This window comes from Manihot esculenta, chromosome 3 (assembly GCF_001659605.2).
Source record: "Manihot esculenta cultivar AM560-2 chromosome 3, M.esculenta_v8, whole genome shotgun sequence".
NCBI classification, from domain to species: Eukaryota; Viridiplantae; Streptophyta; class Magnoliopsida; order Malpighiales; family Euphorbiaceae; genus Manihot; species Manihot esculenta.
In genome coordinates, this window is record NC_035163.2 from 25,185,823 (window position 1) to 25,206,396 (window position 20,574).

At 31.1% G+C, this 20,574-nt stretch overlaps 3 protein-coding genes across 8 annotated transcripts; all 3 read left to right on the forward strand.

Annotated features, from left to right (window-relative positions):
- The first annotated feature begins 5,003 nt into the window (after nucleotides 1–5,003).
- On the forward strand, nucleotides 5,004–11,169 carry LOC110611854 (FHA domain-containing protein DDL). 6 transcript variants are annotated; one of them, XM_021752380.2, is made up of 11 exons: nucleotides 5,008–5,223; nucleotides 5,856–6,614; nucleotides 6,980–7,008; nucleotides 7,213–7,288; nucleotides 7,435–7,492; nucleotides 8,634–8,726; nucleotides 9,170–9,284; nucleotides 9,365–9,412; nucleotides 9,518–9,563; nucleotides 9,676–9,746; nucleotides 10,790–11,107. In XM_021752380.2, the coding sequence occupies exons 1-11, from the start codon at nucleotides 5,200–5,202 to the stop codon at nucleotides 10,827–10,829; spliced, it is 1,359 nt and encodes a 452-aa protein (XP_021608072.1). In that variant the 5' UTR covers nucleotides 5,008–5,199; the 3' UTR covers nucleotides 10,830–11,107. The 6 variants fall into 6 exon arrangements, with proteins under 6 accessions (XP_021608068.1, XP_021608071.1, XP_021608070.1 ...); XM_021752379.2 differs by lacking the exons at nucleotides 9,518–9,563; nucleotides 9,676–9,746 and adding an exon at nucleotides 5,663–5,704 and having other exon boundaries at nucleotides 5,005–5,223; nucleotides 9,365–9,407; nucleotides 10,790–11,169; XM_021752378.2 differs by lacking the exons at nucleotides 9,518–9,563; nucleotides 9,676–9,746 and adding an exon at nucleotides 5,663–5,704 and having other exon boundaries at nucleotides 5,005–5,197; nucleotides 9,365–9,407; nucleotides 10,790–11,169.
- A 2,320-nt stretch (nucleotides 11,170–13,489) lies between these two features.
- LOC110611625 (putative F-box protein At3g29830) lies at nucleotides 13,490–15,406 on the forward strand. The gene is given in 7 exon segments (XM_043955095.1): nucleotides 13,490–13,730; nucleotides 13,733–13,948; nucleotides 14,082–14,398; nucleotides 14,486–14,663; nucleotides 14,761–14,967; nucleotides 15,059–15,171; nucleotides 15,230–15,406. Coding segments are annotated over 7 exon segments (1,449 nt in total).
- Nucleotides 15,407–16,438: 1,032 nt separating this feature from the next.
- On the forward strand, nucleotides 16,439–19,504 carry LOC110611624 (F-box protein At3g62230). Its single transcript, XM_043955096.1, has 4 exons — nucleotides 16,439–17,524; nucleotides 17,609–17,611; nucleotides 17,943–18,116; nucleotides 19,202–19,504. Exons 1-4 carry the CDS (start codon nucleotides 16,604–16,606, stop codon nucleotides 19,502–19,504), a joined length of 1,401 nt encoding a protein of 466 aa, XP_043811031.1. The 5' UTR covers nucleotides 16,439–16,603.
- The last annotated feature ends 1,070 nt before the right edge of the window (nucleotides 19,505–20,574 follow it).

Here is a 20,574-nt window from a genome sequence, read left to right on the forward strand (position 1 = left end):
GCATAAATTATTAAAAAAATAAATATAATAAGATATTTTATAAAATTAAGAACATTTGAGTATTTTAATATATATAATATGCAAAATGTTTTAGGTTAAATATAAATTATTCATCTTATATGGTTCATTTTATATAAAAAAATTATTTTATTCTAAATAAAAATAATTTTTAGAATATAAATCAATATAATTAAATTTTTAAGAAATTTCTCATTCTAAATGGATGGAAAAGTTTGAAAAATTGATTACATCCTAAACCTGCGTATAAAAATATTTAATTATGTTTATTACTTATTATAAAATATTGGGTTAAGTAAATTTATTATTTATTTTTAATTTATCATATATTATATTAATAAATTTTAATAATTTTAATTTAAACCAAATTTACTTTTTGGGAGTATAATTTGTACATCAATCATACTTTATTATATTTAAGTAAATTCTGTCAAATATATATTTTTTAAAAATTTAGCATTATTTTTTAAAATTAAAATTAAAGATTAAAGAATAAAATACGATATCTCTCAAACTTATTTAAATCCATATATTATATTTGATTAAATTTGTGAGCATTTAAAATTTAGTATTATAAATATAAAAAATAATAAAATAATAAATTTTAAAATAAAATAATGAAAGTATAAAAGCACGTGACTTCCCATAATTTGTTCTTTTAAATAAAAATCTTGATGATAATAAATAGGGTAAACTGCAATTTAATTTCTCTAATTTAGTGAAATATAATCTTTTGTCACTCTGTTTTTAAAAACTTTTAATTTAGTCCCTGTGATTTTTAAAAACTATGCCATTGGTCTCTTCCATTAGATTTTCAATTAAATCACCATTAATTTTAATTAAAAGACTAAAATACCCATAACAGCGTCTTCTACTTCTGACCTCACCTGCTTCCTCCCAAATGGTCACTTCGGCATTCAGGTCCACTGCTAAAATACAACCTTTCTACTCCTGACCTCACTTGCTTTATAACTTACAGGTCCACCACCAAGCGAACCCCATTGCGAAATTCTCTGCTTCGTCCACTAATGACTCATCTTCTTCCAATCGGAGCTCCTCGGCTCACCGCCGCTCTCGGAGCCTCAACGTTGACGAACCTGTTGCATTTTAATTGGAAATATTTGCGAGTAATCGTGCACATGGGCATCGCAAGTTGTAGGCTTCTCTTTGTAAATTCAGTTGCATCTGAATCGTGTTATGCCCAATGAAGTCCTTTTTTAATTGGAACAGTGTGTATAACGGGATATTGGGAATATTTAAGCGGACAGTCTCCTCCACCAAAACCAATTGGAAGTTAAAAGCATCAATAATGAGCAAGGTAAGCTGCTTTTTCAACGTGTACGAGAACAAGCCAGTAGCTACTTTGTAATATCAAATTTCGCATTCTTTATAGATATCAACTAAAACTCCCACTAGTAGAAGGCGACAAAGTTGTGATCGAAGATCTTGTACTCCCAGAACAACGTACCTCGCACAGAGTTCCTATTGTCTTCCCTTTATCCATGTGGCGCGAACTGTATCTCCCAAGCGAACCCCCTAAGAGTGTTGACGAACCTCCCTCTTGGAAGGAGCGCGTCGCCAGATAAGTCATCCCCTGACGGAGGCAAAGGCCAGGAGAAATGGCTGAGACTCCGAGAGCGGCGGTGAGCCAAGGAGCTCCGATTGGAAGAAGAGGAGTCATCAGTGGACGAAGCAAAGAATTTCGCAATAGGGGTTCGCTTGGTGGTGGACCTGAATGCCGAAGTGGCCATTTGAGAGGAAGCAGGTGAGGTTAGGAGTAGAAGAAGCTATTATGGGCATTTTAGTATTTTAATTAAAATTAACGGTAATTTAACTGAAAATCTAACGGGAGGGACCAATGGCATAGTTTTTAAAAATCACAGGGACTAAATTGAAGGTTTTTAAAAACAGAGGGACGAAAGGTTATATTTCACTAAACCAGAGGGACTAAATTGTAGTTTACCCTAATAAATATAATACATTGCATATGGACTCGTAATTAAAAAAAAAGTAGTTTTATAATACACACAACACATACATAGTATATGTGTCTGAAAATGAGATTCCTACGATTTTAGTAAATTCACTGTATTATTTCTATTTTAAAATAATTATATTTTATAGATTTTATTTTTTTATTAAAAATCATTAGTTATATTATTTTAATTTTGATAAAATATATTAAATAGTATAGTGTTTAAAATTAAAAAAATAAAATAATATATATAATTAAAATTATAAGATTAAACAGTATAAAATTCAAATAAGTTAACAATATAAAATTCAAGACAGCTAATATTTTTTAACATAATTATTAAAATTTTAAATTTATAAAATATAAAAATTTATTAATTAAGAAAAGCCGTAAAAAAAAAAAGTTTGTACTATAAAGACAGTAGATGATCATGTGGTCTCTTTTCTTGATATCATTTCGAGATATTATAAATTATGGTGGATACTGAAAATGCAGAAAAACCCTCGTTCATAATTTGGATCAAGCTGAATTATTGTGAAAAAAGGTCGTGATAAGAATGGCGGCTTACAGAAACAAAACCCTCGTTGGTCCCACTGATTAAAGCCATAAGGCAGTTTTTGCTAGGTCAGGTCACAAGGCGATTTTTGCTAGACCACTCGGGCGTTGATCCCATTAATTAACGTCACAAGACGATTTTTGCTAGACTATTTGAGCGTTAGTCCCGTTAATCAAAGCCACGAAACAGTTTTCGCTAGGTCAAATCACAATGCGGTTTTCACTAGACTCATCGAATGTTGGTTCTATTAAACAAGGCCACAAGGTACGTTATCCTAAAGTACTTGTATTAATATTGAATTTGTTTCTCTGTTTCTTTTATTGGATTGCTTTACCAACGTTATTTCCCTCACCATCACTAGTCTAACTTTTTTGGTTTTTAGTTTTGTTTCTTTATTGTTTATCTTTAGATTGAAGCTTGCATGTTGACTCTTTCTTTTGATTTGTTATTTTCTTTTCTTTGTGCCTCCTTCCTCTGCTTCCCCATCGAGTTTTAGACTGGTTTTCGTTTGTTATTTGCTAGTTTTATTTTTTTTGTCACATGTCCTAGAGCTTTTATGTGGGAGGTGTTTTGTTGAATCTGCTAAGAGGGTATTTCGATTGTCTTCTTAGGAGGGCTTTGTTTTCGATGATATTGCATTTTGGGATTGTGCCACAATATCTAGCGACCAACGCTCCCGCATGCCATTGATAAATTAATTAAGCTCTGCTACATCCTCTCCTTCATTGTTGCTTAGAACTATTTGTCATCTTGAAGTTCTGTTGCATGTTGATGTTTATACGTGATGACCGCTGGGCTTCACCACTCCAGTATGGGGTGAAGCCCGCGAGGACAATATTAGTCTAAAATCCATGAAACCTCTCTAGTGGGCCGGTCTAGTTTCTTCAGCCATGATTCAGTCTCGCCAAGTGGACCGGGTCACTTACAAGCCCCAGCCTACCCACCACGAGCTCGGCCCTGAAATGTGACAGGAAAAAGGACAGTAAACCCAGTCATCTCGCAGCCCTATCTACACGCGCGACGGGGGAATTAAATGGCCGCCTGGCGTGGAGAGGGCCTCTGATGCTTTCGTACGTACGGTATGACAAAGACATGTGGCACTGTAACTGAAAGATCGTTAAGTAACGCTAATAGACAAAAAAAAAAAGGAATAAAGGGGGAAAAAACACCTTCACCCCACACAAGTTTATACAATTACTGAAAACTCTATTATCTGGATTTCAAAACATCAATATACATTTTGCTTCTTCTCTGTTCATTTAGTTTGGTTTTACTTTGTCTTTTCGTTCTTTGTTTTGTTGGTGCTTGACTATAAAAGCCATGTTTTGTTGGTGCTTGATTATAAAAGCGATGTGTCAATAGATTTTCTTTGTATCGTCAAGGTGGATCGATGCTCCCGCGATCTGTTTGTTTTCTTTTTTGAGTGATTTGTTTGATTTGATTTGGCCCTATATTTATTCCCTTGTACTTAGAACACTGTAAGCCTTGACAACATGCATTATAGTATCGGTAAAAAGAAATAATTGAATAAATTAATGTTAATCTTTTTTATTCGGTTGTTTTTTTTTAATATAAATTGTATTTTGTTGAGAATTACATTGATAAACTATTTTTGCTGTTATTAACAAAAACGGTTTAAATATTTTCAGTATATCACAATTATACTAATATAATTTAATAAATTTGAAAAGTTAATAAATTTAAAATATATATCAAAATCAAATATATTTTATATTTAATAATAATAATAAATATATTATAAATAATTAATATAGTCAGAATAAAATTATATTATATTCGGTCAATTTTATAAAAAAGAAGAAGTGAAACAGTTACTTCAATTTTTAAGTTAATAAATTAATTATAAAAATTATTTAAAATTTAAAAGTAATTATATAAAAATTATATATATTTTTGTGATAATTTATTTTTATATTATAAAAATATATAATTAATTATAATATTTTTTAAAAATTTGATGAGTATTAATTAATTAATGAGATATTTTATTAATTTATTAATTGAAAATTTATAATTATAAGTATAATGAAATGTATCGAATTATATCAATTAACGATAATTTTATATAAAGATTCATGATATTTAAAAGAGGAGAGTTTGATGAAGATCAAATTTTAAAATTTATTTTGATAATAATTGTGTTATATCAATAATAAAAATCTATTATAAATAATTTATATCATGTAAAATTTATATTAAAATATTTTATTAAAAAATTATATTGATGTGAGTTTTTCAACTTTTTATTTTTATTACTATATATATATATATATATATATATATATATTTTATTTCTGGCAAAAAAAACTTTTTATTTTTTACGAACTTTTTTATTCGATAAGTTTATTTAGCAGAAATAATTAAATAAAAATACATGTTCGGTAGTTTTATCCTGTAGGCTGTAGGCTATTATTGTACGGTAAAAACAATGTCGTTTTTGTATTACTGTTCTCAGAAAACCCTATCTCACGACAGTGTCTCGCTAGCCTCTGAATCCTCACTCGGTTGAGAACTGAAAAATGTTTTGAGCACCGTCAACAGACTCCTCTTTTTCGTCAGCCAGCTACTGCTTTAGGTTCTCAGACTCCGTTGGCGACTTCTCCGGCAAAATGCTCTATTGAATACTCGTATGGCCCCTTCCTTGCTCGCTGAGGTTTTGTTTTATTTTCTTTTGGTTCAGTAAAATTCTCTCTTATTCTGTTATTTTTTTTCAATTTCTGACTTGTATTTTCTTTTTTTATTCTTCATTTTCGTTCTCATGGTATGCTGCTCTTGTTTTGCATTTGATTGTAAGTCAACGATTTTAGTAGCAATTTTCTTGTTGTTCTTTGTTGTTTTGGGTAGTGATTTCAATGTGATTTACTGATTTTCTTCTTTTTTTTTTTCCTAATTGGATTTGTAGTATCAGTATGCTTTCTGTGTTTTTTTTTTCTCTGAAAACCAGCATTGCTCTTGATGCTGTTTACTAATTGTTTTAACATTGAGAGAGCCAATAAACTGAAGTTTGTTTTTAAAATTTTTTTTATTTCATTTCCTAGGGTTTTGTTTAATTGGGTTCATCACCCCTTCCACTAAATTTCTTTATTTTTCAGTTTTGGTGGTTTTATGACTGAACCAACGGATGCACACCCCTGGTTAGTCTGGCTCATCTACCGATCCATGCACACATGCTATTGGAGTTAACAGTCGTTTAATGTTTAATTTGTATGCTTAAAGACATTTTCTTGCTGCTCTAGTTCTTGAAGTTTACCTTGCTTATCTAACATTTGCATTTTAAAAATTTAGGTAATTTCACAACTGCACAGACAGGAATTGTCAATGGGGCGTAATTTGTCTAGTCATTCACAATCTCCCATCAGAGGTCGGGGTTCTCCTCATAGGAAAAGCCCGTCTCGGAGAGAAAGATCACCGGCACGACACAGGAGCTCCCATAGGGATATCTCTCCAGCAAGAGAGAAGCGCTCAACTCGTACTAGATCTCCGAAGCATGAGATGTATCACTCTTCCTCTCCGCCACGGCATAGGAGCTCCCAGAGGGATAGCTCCCCACAGGCAAGAGAGAAAAATTATAGTCATGAAAAGTCTCAGTCTCCTTCTCCAAGAACAAAGCGGTTAAGGAGGGCACAAGCTGAGAGAGAAACTGAGCCTGCAGAGGAGAGGGACCATGAAAGGAATCGTGGTAAGGGAGATGATAAGGGTACACGTGGGGAAAGAGAGACAGGAAAATTGTCTGGGAGAGAACGTGAAAAAAGTCATGGCAAGGGTGGTAAGGGTGCATATAGAGAAAGAGAGGCTGAGAAATTGACTGAGAGAGAGCATGAAAAGAATCATGGGAGGGTTACTGACAGGAATACACATAGGGAAAGAGGTGAAGATAGGGATGGAGCTGAGAGAATGGAGAGAAGGTCAGGAAAAGATGCAACTGACAGCAAGTCTTATAGAGCCAGGAATGGAAGATCAACTTCTCCATCAGATCACCACCACAGGAACAAACATAGATCTCGATCACCCCAAAGAGATGGCAATAGGAGAGAACGTGATGAGGTATCTGGTGATATCCACTACTATTACTTTGTCTTTTATTGGACTAGCTTAACTTGTTTGTCCCCAGAAAACTGTTATTTGCAGTATCACTTATAAAAGCAAAATATAATTTCTATTTTGTCTGATGGAAATCATCATAATGCTATGAAATTGTGAATGACCTCTGCGGATTTTGGCTGCAGTAACCTTGGTCAGAAAACTAGTCCTAGAATCAGTGTCAAAAGAAGTTGTTTGAACTTAATTTACTAAGGAAAATGATGAAGTTTGTATTTTCTGAACACTCAAATCTTTTGTGCATGTTAAGAGTTACCCTTCTTGCTAAAATGATGCTTAGTTGAAGGGCCTGATGAACTTGATCTTCTCAGGTGACCAACTCAAGAGGAGCAGAACGAAGGTTAGCTGCTTCTTCACCTTTGTTTTTTTCTCTTTAAATTTGTACCTAATTTTTGGTAACATACCTTTGGCATGGAATTCCATCTTTTTATGAATAGCAATGATAGTGAGTTGAGTACTCTACATGGCATTCTGTAGGTTCCATTTCCACTCTGATATGATTTTATAGGCAAAAGTAGATTCTTCATTTTTTTTGCTTGGGCAGAAATGATGATGATGATGATGATGATTCTGTGGCAAAGATGAAGGCTGCTGAGGAGGCCTTGGAAGCAAAGCAGAAGGTAAGAACAACTTGTGAGTTTGTTTTTCTTGTGCTAAATGTTAAGCATTTAGGTGGAATACATTATTTTGTTCGGTTAGTGAAAATTGTTCTGCAGCCTATCTAGATTCTGTTTCCTTATTTTGATCATCATCATTGCAACTGCAGCAACAACCTTCATTTGAGCTATCTGGAAAACTTGCTGCTGAAACCAATAGGGTTAGAGGTAAGTCATATTGGCACTGCTTTTGTTTTGACTGTAGAGAACTGGCATGTTTTTGTATACTTGGTAGTATCGTTGAATCTCTCTCACTTCCTTTCATGTTTATGTATATGCATATTTTGCCTTTTAGTTTGGGACATTTGTTGTTGAATAGTATTTGTACCTTTTCTTTTGGAATAATAAACTGATGAAAATTTTACAGGAGTTTATTTAATTCAAACATTAAGTTCCTTCTGCTAAAAACTTGTGGGTAGAATTTTTTTTAGACTTGGTTTGTCAGGAAGAATAGAAGAAAAGAGGAAAAGATAAATTTTCCCAATAGGATGACTGGGTATATAATAGGGAGGAAAAGTACCTACCTACATTATGGACGGAATACATTTCTCCTCTACTTTCAATACTCCCAACGAAACTAGGGCTTAAATAATTTAAAGTGCATGAGTGGGAAGCAGCCATGTTGCAATGCATTTATTGAACTAAATTTAAATATTATTTTTTTCTAATAGTTATCCTTGGTTTCCCCTTCTTATGTTGTAAATGTGATCAAATTTTTATTTATATATTTATTTTTTTAAAGATCATTCTAGAGTTCTGTATAGGTAATTGGTTGTTTTGGGGTGTTAAGCAGAAAGCACTTGCAAGCCTCTGTTATTGATAGTGAACTTGATCCACTATGCTATTTCCTGAACTAGTGCTGATTCTATTACTTCTTGTTGGCTTTTCCATCTTCTTTAGTGTTTGATATTTGATATAGTTAAAAGCTCCTCTTTAACTAGGTTGTTAGCTCTTTTCAGTGTTTGATACTTGCAAGCCTCTTAGTGTTTGATATCGTAGTTAGGTTGGTTTGGCATGTGAACACTGAACAGAAGGCAGAAAAGCACTTGCTAGACTCTGTGATTGATAGTGAATAAAGACTGTGATTGATAGTGAACCTGATCCCTGGGTTACTGAACTAGTGTAAATTATACTTCTTCTGGTTGCTTTTTCATCTTCTCTAATGTTTGGTACTTGAATTGTTAAGAGCTCCTTTTTCCTTTATCATGACTTGATGTAGGACCTCCTGGAAAGACTTCAACTAATATTTGTTTCAGTTTTACATAATTTTCTTATCCATTTCTATTTTAATTTTTTTTTTCTGCACTAGGTGTTACACTACTGTTTAATGAGCCTCCAGATGCTCGCAAACCTGATATAAGATGGCGACTCTATGTTTTCAAGAATGGTGAAGTGCTGAACGGTAAGTCCTGGGTGACTTCTTCTATGGTTCATTTTTGTGTATATAAACAGAAATGCCTTGCAGAAGAGAACACCTCATAAGTTTCTCAGTCCATAACTTCATTCTTTCATCAACTAAAAGATGTGTGCTTTGTCCTGTCATGTTGTGAAGTAGTTTGTACAAACTTATTTTATTTGGTATTAGGTATAGAATTTGATTTTGTCTAAAACTAAGAATATAATGTATGTCATGACTAACTTCAACCATCTCGTAGTTTGCATTTGTTTGTTTGGGAGCTTTTTGCAGTCCTTAAGTGCCTATTTACCTGTATATTTGTTTTTTTTTTTTTAATGTTCAATCCATTATAGTCGTGGATATGATTATGAGAGAGTTTTTAATTATTCCTGTTGGCTTATATTTGTGTCGCTAATGAATGTGTTGCTAATGAATGTGTTGATAAACAGAACCCCTCTATATACATCGTCAGACCTGTTACCTTTTTGGGAGAGAAAGAAGGGTTGCAGATATTCCTACAGATCACCCATCTTGTAGCAAGCAACATGCAGTCATTCAATTCCGGTAGATCTATTGTTAGCAGTTCTATTTTTCCGGTAGATATTCTGGACATTTTTTCTAATTTTAAGTTTATGCTTTGCCAGGCAAGTAGAAAAGGACCAGCCTGATGGTACCATATCTAAGCAAGTAAGGTGAGAATTTGGCTGATTTGTGGTGACTGGAATTAATTGGCGTTAATTGTTAGCATATTGTTTTAATCCCATTTCTAACCTTTTGATTTCTATACCATATTATAGGCCTTATTTAATGGATCTTGGAAGCACAAATAAAACTTTTATTAATGTAAGCTATATATCTCAATATCTTATTGCTGATTATCTCTTTCTTTCTTTCTTTTATTTTTATTGATTTATTGCAAAGTTATTATTTCCAAGTCCTTTTTCTGCGTTTGCAGGATAATCCGATTGAACCTCAACGTTATTATGAGCTTTTTGAAAGAGATACTATTAAATTTGGTAACAGTAGGTAGGCAGCTAATTAATGTTCCACTTCTCTGTTTTCCCTTGCTTGGATCATGATACAGATTATTTTTGCTTTTGAAGTCACTTTGTTATACTGGTTAAAGTAGTTTAATTTTCACTGCTATCTATATGATATCCCTTTTCTGCAATTTTAGGTGTCTTTGGTATTTGCATGCAAAATAATTTGCAAAGTAAAGAATGCTTAACTGCTTGTATGAAAGTTGTGGCATGACTCTTTCTTCCTTAAGAAAGCTTCAGTTCTTTTTGAATCATGTCATTGTGCCCATAGATATTTGGCCGCATCTGAGGCATTTTATTCTTCTCTGACCCTCTTCGGTGTTGCTTAGGATTAACTTGTACTTTGATCTCAAATGATTTGATTATAGGGTGGATTAACTTGTACTTTATCTCAAATGATTTGATTATAGGGTGTTCATATTATCAAACAGGCAAACGTTACGGAATTTGCATTTTCTGCTGACAGGTGTTGTGAATGAAACATGTTCTTTTAGTACAAATGCATGTATTACAAAACATGTTATTATGAATGAATAAAGGTGAACACTGTAAAGTTGTTACTGCTGACACTCTATTTATTATGACGCTAGCAATTTGGTCTTTGGATATTATATATTTTATGTGGAGTACTACAGGAGATACTGTGAAGAATACACTATGATGATAAAGAAAATGTACTATAAAAATTATTCGGGAAAAGGGGAATCCGCAGAATAGGATTGTGGTAAGAAAAACAAACATCACATTAGTATGACTTTGGGTTATGACTTAGTTGGTGATTGTGGGTCATCTGTTAGACCTGTTATGACATTGTATTCATTGCGTTTATTTTCTTTTGTATAGTTTTAAATACTTTCTTTTAGCTAATAGAATTTTGTTATGGCCATACCATTTATTATTCTTGTTGTATCCGGTGAAAACTATTTTCAACACTATCATCATCACTTGAGGTGCCACTGGTGATATCTAGTTTCCATTTTATATGCATATATATTCTTCGAAGTAGTTAATACGCGGGGAATTTTGCAGCCGAGAATATGTACTATTGCACGAGAATTCAGCAGGCTGATGGGTGTCGACTTGCATCTTGAAGTTGTTATTACGTCTTCATCGAGTGGGAGATGCAGGAGCATTTTGCTTGTCTACAACACTTGTGTTCTAAGAAATAGGATACCTTTATTCAGTGGGGATTTTGCTGTGATTAAGATTGGACAGATCTTGTATCAAATGTGGTCATTTTCATACTACAATGCTACTCTTTTTAATGCTCATCAGCTATTTGCTATGCTTGCCTTCCAGGCTGAGGTTACTCGTACTGAATCCTTAGTACATTTTCATACTTCTCCATTTCTGCTTCAGTTTTATTTGTTTATTTATTTTTCAATAATTATAATTTTCATTTCCTGACTTTTTTGTAGCTTCAGTAGCAAATTCAGTAGTGATTAGTAAACCTTCATGCAAAAAACTGGAAAAGGCCTTTTCTTGGACCGGTGGAATTTTAAATCTGTCGACTTGATGAAACTCATAAAAATTTGACTTTTGATCGAAAGAATTATAGATATTTTAAAGGTTATTATAATATTATTATAATAAAGGAATGATTTAAAATTAGTTTAAAAAAAAAATCAAATTTGCCCTATTTATTTTATACAGTGATTTAAAATGTAAAATTTCATTTGTCAGTTTAAATTTGTTCATAAATTATTATTATTATTAAAAGATTAAATAACTTCATAATTTATTAAAAAAATGTAAATTATATTTTTTTCAATTTATTTGATTTTATATAATACTTCAAGTGAAATTTAACATGGCAAATTTGATATTTTTGCAATTTAAATTTTTACTCAAACGATTGTCCTTTCCTTTAGGATAAGTTAAAAATAATTATGAGCTTTTTTATAAATTTGATTTCATTTAAAATAGTTATCCAATGCTCTTAGCACACTAATTAATTTTTGTTTTAAAAAAAATAAAAAATTTTGACATTTTTTATTTTTAAAAAGGAGAAAATTAATTACCTTTTAGCTATAGTTTAAAATTTTCAACCCAATATAAACCAATTTTATTAGAGACCATAAAATTGTTGCAATACATTTTTCATTCAATCAATAAAAAAAAATTATAAAATATTAGGTGAATCCCAATATATTTGAGTTGATAATAATTAAAATATTTTTGCATTGCAAAATAAATTAATGCATTTTATGTTACTCACATATTTAAACACTATTTGCATTCATGTGAGGGAAAGAATCGATAATTAAATTAGATATACAAGATAAGTCGTTGAATATTAAATAATTTTTTATTTTTATTTTTTAAAATTTATCAAAGAGTGATTAAATTGGTTATTTGGAGCAAATATATCATGCAAGGTTTCAATCCCAAGCCGTTAAGACATAGTTACGAATTTAAATAGGTGGTTTCCTTGGTTTTTTCAATTCTACAAGAAAACAAAAACAGTGACGAAATTGATTGATTGAATTATTAAAACGTAATGGTTAAAATAAATTGCATACGGCTGACTGTTTACTAATTAGGAATTGATTGATTGAATTATAAAAAAAAAATGGTTAAAATAAATTGCTGACTCCTTACTAACTAGGAACATAACTAGCAAAAATTAAATTATTTAAATTTAAATTTATACTGAATTTAATTAAAAATTAATTTAAATTATCAGAATCTCTTTCAAATATAATAAAATTCTAATTTTATATATTTTAATTAATAATTTATATAAATAATATTTTTTTAAAATAATTTTAATTTTTAAATAAAAATATATAAAATATTTATAAATATTATTATAAAATATATTTTTATATTAAATTAATTATTTATATGGATTTCAAATAATGAGTATTTTATAAATAAAATCTGAACTCCAATTAATATTATTTTTTAAATTTGAATGCATTCCCGACTTATTTATAATTATTTAAACCTATTTTATTAGATTTTGATTAAATCAGGTATTCAAAAATACTCAATCTGTTAGCTATTTTTATTATTAACTATTTGAAATACCAATGATAAAATTATTAATTATTTACCGAAGAAAAATCATATCAGTCTAAGACATAATATCTCAATTTAATAGGATAAAAAATTTAATCTAGTACTAAAGTTCATTTATCATTCTATTTTCAATTGTATTTTATTTAAAACTTAAAATTTGTATAATTTAGCATATCAAATAAGATATAATAAAAATAAAAATATTTTTTCGAACTTGCCACGAAATGCATATAACTTATTACCAGGATGTAGATTTGAATACCATTTGTTCCATCTTTAAAAAAAAAGTAAAATTTCTGTGAGTTTCTAAACATGCATAAAGGGAAAAAGAAAAGAGATAACTATGAGAAAAAAGAAAATGACAAAACCCCAAAAGATCAACCCATCCACGATAGTCTTATTTTTTCCTCTTCATTATGTTTATTATGGTAATGCATTAAATGTCACAGATTTTTTTTTTCGCTCTAAATGCACCAGCCATGGCTGTTAGTTCTTGGTTGTATGGTTTTTGTCGATCTAGATAGTTTTTTAATTTTTTTTTTATTAATATATGCAAAAATGGCTGAAGCATTTCACCAATATTGGTCACTTCGAAATTATATGCAAACTGCCTTTTCTCTCTAGTTCACATTTACTAGTATAAGAAAAACTACTGCATTTTCGTCTTCATCTTCTTCTTTACACCCCATAAGATCCTTCAAAACCATGGACAAAGATAACCTAGACACGTTCTCAAGGCTCACAAGCTCTCTTCTGGTTCTGATAGTCAGTTATTTGCCTTTCAAAGAAGCAGCAATAACAAGCATACTGTCTAAGCAGTGGCGCAACATTTGGCGTGAAACCACATACCTGGAGTTTGATGAGAAATCCTTTGTGAATCTTGAAGAAACTGATGAGAACCAGAGAATTCAAAGGAGTTCTTTCTTTGGTTTTATTAGGCAATTCCTTGCAAACTACCGTGAAAGCCTATTCAGAAGTTCTCAATGACTTGTTCAAAACCAGAGGGTTTCCTTGCAGAAATTCAAAACTTTGTCATTTTTGCCATTTCAAGAAACGTGAAGGAGCTAGAACTCGACTTCTCTGATACTACCTGGAGAGAAGAAGACGATCCTGAGAATCATCCAGCACCAGTTGAATTGCCTTTCCAGGTTTATCAACATCTGGGTTTTGAGTCTTTGAAATTATTTTGATGTATCCAGGTTCAGCAATTCTGCCACCCTGAAAGGGGTTTCTTTAGGGTGGATAGAGATGAGTTTAGCTTCTATCAAAACCTTGTTGCTGAGATTCCCATTTCTAGAGAGTCTTAGTTTCAAAATGTGTTGGAACATCGATCACATCGACATCACCATGCCAAACCTGAGGCTGAAGAATCTGGTTCTTGATAAGTGCAATTTCATTGACGATTACTTCTTGATTGAAGGACCAATGTTACGGTTCTTGAAGTACTCAGGCAAAGTTGGTCACTTTTACTTAGATTATCAACCTGAAATGGTAGAGGCTGATCTTAACTTTGGAATGCAGCCTGAGTTTGATGAAATTGGTTTACTTCTTTATAATTTACTGCAAGATGTTTTTGCTGCTAAAGTTTTGACTGTGTGCAGTGTCCTCCTTCAGGTATTCTTCTCTCTCCCTGTATATATGAACCCTAATCTTGCATACTATTGATGAAGTCAAAATTGAATTCGTTTGTGGTGTTTGCAGATTATTCCCAGTGGAGAAGAAGCATTGAGGTTGCAAGCCCCGCTTGCAGTCCGCCATCTGATCTTGAAAACAGCAATGCATCCCTATGAATTTTATGGGATGAGGTTCATGTTGATGAGTTGCCCAAAACTTGAGATCATCACCTTTGAAATAGGCCCTGCAAAAATATTTTCTGTGAGTACTCCTTATGGATTTCTCTTGCACTTTGATCATTAGATTATTGATTGCTATTTATAAATATGGATTTCTCTTGCATTTTGGTTGGTGAATGTTAGGCGATTACGAATCTCCCTTTGAATTAAATCCTTCAGAATTTTGGTCAAATGGTGTGTGGGTTCGGAAGTACGTGAAGAAAAGACTCAAGGTGATAAATGTAAAGGGATTTAAAGGCATGCTCTTTATCATAAATTCTCGCAAACTTAGAGGAGTGAATCTTTATGTCGTCAGTGGAAATGGGTTTGAAGAAATATGGGAGAAATTTTGTTACCCGAAACAACTTCCCAGCCCTTCAAAGCATCTAAAAACTCATATGGAATTTGTATAAATGAAATCCTTCATAGGGTTTCCTTGCAGACATGCAAGACTTTATCATTTTCGCCATTTCAAGAAACGTCAAGGAGCTAGAACTTGACTTCTGTGATCCTACCTGGAGAGAAGAAGACGATCCTGAGGAATTGCCTTTCCAGGTTTATCAACATCTGGGTCTTGAGTCTTTGAAATTATTTTCATGCTGTCCAAGTTCAGCAATTCCACCTGCCTGAAAGAGGTTTCTTTAGGGTGAATAGAGATGAGTTTAGCTTCTATCAACATCTTGTTGCTGAGATTCCCATTTCTAGAGAGTCCGAGTTTAAAGAAGTGTTGGAACATCCATCACGTCGAGATCACTATGCCAACCCTGAAGCTAAAGGACCTGGTTCTTAATAAGTGCAATTTCATTCAAGATTTCATATGGATTGAAGGACCAATGTTACAGTTCTAGAAGAACTCGGGAAAAGTTGGTCACTTTCACTTAGAAAATCAAACTGAAATGGTAGAGGCTGATCTTGACATTGGAATGGAGCATGAGTTTGATCAAATTGGTTTACTTCTTTATAATTTCTTGTAAGAGGTTTTTGCTGCTAAAGTTTTGGCTCTGTGCAGATGTAATCTTCTCTTCATGTATATATGAACTCTCTAATCTTGCACTTTGTTGTTAGTCTTTCAATCCCTAATAGCTTCCATTTCTTTAAACACATGCTATTGTCTTATAATTTATTATTTTTAAAATATTCTCTTAAAAATTATTAACAATAAAAATTTCATCATTAAAAATTTTAAAATGTAATTTACACTAAAATTTTTAGCAATGAATAATATTCAACTGCAAAAAACTCCATCATTAAAAATTTTAAAATATAATTTACACTAAAAATTTTAGCAACGAATAATAGCAACGAAAGAAATATATTTTATTTAACAACAATACATAGTCACTAAATTTATTATTAATGATGGCTTCAATGCATCACTAAATAATAATTTTATGATTTTTCAAATACAATATTTTAGTTAGTTTTTAAATTTTATTTTAAATTATAATAAAAATATAATTTAATAGAATTAAATATTAATATAAGCTCTCAATAATTTTAGTTGTATAAGTATTTAACAATTTTAATTTAAATAAAGCACTAATAATATTATCCAATTAAATTAAAAAATTTTAAATAAAAATAAATTTATAAATATTATATGGAGTTAGGGATATTTTTAGCAAAGCTATTAGTTTTTCACTCTATCTTTCTTACAAAAAGAAAAAAAGAAATCCAGTAATCTTCTAAACATGAATTAAGGGATAAAAAAAAGAAGATAACTATCAAAAAAAGAAAAGGGGCAAAACCCCAAAAGGCCAAGGCGCCGACAGTAACTTTATTTTCTTTCTGTATTCTGTTTATTATGGTAATGCATTAATTGTCACAGATTTTTTATCACTCTAAATACACCGGCCATGGCAGATTTTGCCAATCGTCGTATATCCAAACTGCCATTTCTTCGCTGGTTCACATTTACCGATATAAGAAAAACTACTGCATTTTCATCTTCATCATCTTCTTCTTCACAACCCATAAGATCAAAACCATGGACAATGATAATCTAGATATGTTCTCAAGGCTCACAAGCTCTCTCCTTGTTCTGATTGTTAGCTATTTGCCTTTCAAAGAAGCAGCAAGAACAAGCGTCCTGTCGAAGCAGTGGCGCAACGTTTGGCGTGAGACCACATACCTGGAGTTTGATGAGAAATCCTTTGTGAATCTTGAAGAAACTGATGAGAATCAGAGAATTCAAAGGAGTTTTTTCTTTGATTTCATCAGGCAATTCCTAGCAAACTACCCTCGAACGCCTATTCAGAAATTCTCACTGACTTGTTCAAAACCAGAGGGTTTCCTTGCAGACATCCAAAACTTTGTCATTTTCGCCATTTCAAGAAACGTCAAGGACCTAGAACTCGACTTCTCTGATCCTATCTGGAGAGAAGAAGACGATCCTAAGAATCATCCAGCAGCAGTTGAATTGCCTTTCCAGGTTTATCAACATCTGGGTCTTGAGTCTTTGAAATTAATTTCATGCAATTTTGATTTATCCAGGTTCAGCAATTCTACCACCCTGAAAGGGGTTTCTTTAGTATGGGTAGATATGAGTTTGGCTTCTATCGAAATCTTGTTGCTGAGATTCCCATTTCTAGAGAGTCTGAGTTTGAAGAAGTGTTGGAACATCCATCACGTCGAGATCACCGTGCCAAACCTGAGGCTGAAGAATCTAGTTCTTGACAAGTGCCATTTCAATCGAAATTACTACTACATTGATGGACCAACGTTACGGTTCTTAAAGTTCTCAGGCAGAGTTGGTATCTTTCAGTTAGTTAATCTAACTCAAATAGAAGAGGCTGATCTTGACTTTGGGATGGAGCCCGAGTTTGATGATATTGGTATACTTCTTTATTATTTCCTGGAAGCGGTTTGTGCTGCTAAAGTTTTGACTCTGTGCAGTGTCCTTCTTCAGGTATTATTCATGAATATAGGAACCCTAATTTTGCATTTTATTGTTAATTAGTCTCACAATATTGTCTTATAATTTACTTTTCAGGAAGTAAAATGTATATGAAGATTGTAATGTATATGAATATTGTCTTATAATTTAATTTATATAAAATTTATATTAAAATTCGCGCGTAAAATGTATATGAAATTTAAATTATAAAATCGCGCGTAAAATTTAAATAATGTATAAATTAATTATTCACTATTTAATTTTTGCTCAACTTTATTAAACACTTAATTTAAAAAAATAATAAAGCTTCTAATGAATCTTTAATTCTTGCTTAACTTTATTAAACACTTAATTAGTTTGTTATATCTAATTCTTTGCAATACTCCCATAATTCAGAACTCAAAATTGAATTGGTTGGTGGTGTTTGCAGATTGTTCCCACTAGTCATGAACCAGTGAGGTTGCGAGCCCCGCTAGCTGTCCGCCATCTGATCTTGAAAACTGCAATGCACCCCAATGAGTTTTATGGGGTGAGGTTCATGTTCAGGAATTGCCCAAAACTTGAGATCCTCACCTTTGAAATATGCCCTGCAAAAATTTTTCCTGTGAGTACTAGTTAAAGTAATGGATTTCTCTTGCTCTTTGATCATTACATAACTTATTGCTGTGTATAAATGATCGTTAGATAACTTATTAACCTTTGCCTATAATTATCTATTACCCACTAAATAGATTTACAAAAAAAACTTAGCCTATGATTAATTACCCCTTTATATTGATGATTTCTATATACATGCACATAAAAAATGTTCATAAGATTACCACATAAATTCAATAATTATCTAATACAATAATAATAATAACAACAATTAAGCACTTATTTGTAAACTAATCGAGACACATCATACGATTAGTCGCATAAATTTAAGTCCTTCGTAAACCGGTCGAAGTTGGATATATCAATCCATTAAAACTATTAGCTCTATTAGATATCAAATGTATGATTAGATTGATTTCCTTATAGATATGTAAGAAAGTATTATATAAAATTATGTTTATTTGTATGCATTATTTAGATACATTGTATTTGCTAAGAAACACAAGACATTAGTATTTGAGAGACATCATCTTCACATCTCAAATACCTTGCTGGATTTAAGAGAGCTATGTCTCATGTGATGATATCCCACTCACTTAACTATACTTGGAAGAAAGTTTTAGGAGGTGAAGTAAGGGTTTATAAAGTAATATTCATGTTTGAAAGGCAATTTTTATTAAGAAAGATAAAATTTTTGAAAATTTCAAAAACTATAAAAACTTTCAACTTTTTAACCTAACAGGTTGGGAATATAGGGAAGGTTTTGATATTTTACCTTTAATTACACTATTACAAAAATGAGTCTAGGGCAGTTATCGAAAATTATTGTCCTACATATTTAAATTATAATTATAAATCAACCGTAACGGTTTGAAATTTTGTACATCTATTTCCATTGCTGTAGTATAAGAAAACAATTACTTATTTTTTTGTAACGACGAAGAAAATACAGATAAATTGAATTCTCCTCGTTACTAAACTGTTATCTTTATTCTCTCTATCTATCTGTCTATCTAACTGTTTTGTGTGTGCAGATATATATATATATATAGAAGTATTGTAATAACTTGTGTTTTGGTTGGTGAATTTTAGGATTACGAACCTCCCTTTGAATTAAATCCTTCAGAATTTTGGTCAGAGGAGATATGGGTCCAAATGTGCATGAAGAAAAGTCTTAAAGTGATAAATGTAAAGGGCTTCAAAGGCACACCAAATGAATTGTATATTCTAAGATACATAATCATGTGTGCTCGCAAACTTAGAAAAGTAAATTTTTATGTCTTTGATGGAGATGACCTTGAAGAAATTTGGGAGAAATTTTGTTATTTGAGACAGGTTCCTAGCTCTTCAAAGAATCTAAAAACTCACATTCAACTTATTAGCATGGATACATAAACTAATTATGTATTATGTTCTTTAATTATCATTGTATTATTGAGTATTTATTGAACTTGTTGTAGAATAAATTTAGATTTTAAAATATTTTGTTATCGTTGAAAACTTTAAGATATATATTCGTATTTGTAGCAGATTTTCATTGATTATTAATCAGAAACGACTTATTATTATTATTTTAATAAAGATGGTATGTTTGGTTTCATTTATGAGATGTTCGCAAAGGCGTTTATGTTTGATCTTTCCTCTCTTTTGCAGGTTATATATACCCTCTCTTTGCAGGGTATACATTCTTCTTTGCACACATGAAATTTAAATAACACAAACTATTTATTTATGTATATTATTATTATTATTATTATTATTATTATTATTATTATTATTATTATTATTATTATAAATGAATCAAAATTGAAGTATAACATATATAATCTCCCTGTAGATAATATTATTTTTTGTTTGAAATTAAAAATTTCACAACAATTCAAATTAAATTGATTATTTTCTATTAATTATTTTATTCAGAATGAAAAATTGAAATTTTTTTAATTTTAAAAACTTAATTTCAAAAGAATTAAAATTATACATAATTTTATATATAAAAATCACTTTATGAATTCTCAAAATGTCTAAAAACCTCACATTTTCGACCTAACAAGTTGGTGCACAGCAAAGGTTTTGATATTTGGGAGGAAATAGAGTAAAATAAAGTTTTCTAAAGCACGATTTTATAAGGTGTGATTTTTCATAATTCTTAAATCTTACTTAATTAGAGGTTTTAAAGAGAAACCTTCTTAGCCCACCAACTCCTAAAGCCTTGCTTTAAAAATCCATACCTCTTCTCAAAATTTTTAAGTTGCATATATTTTTCATTTTTTTCAAACATTTTAATTTTAAATTTATTATTGATGGAGTACAATTTAATATATATTTTTCTTATTCTATCACCAATTTAAGTGATTTTTGATTAATTATGGGTCTTTTATTATGTTTTCGCAGAAAAGCAAAATATAGCAAAGACAATAAGAAAAAAAATCGATTATATGCGGTGTCTCAATTTAATAAAAAAC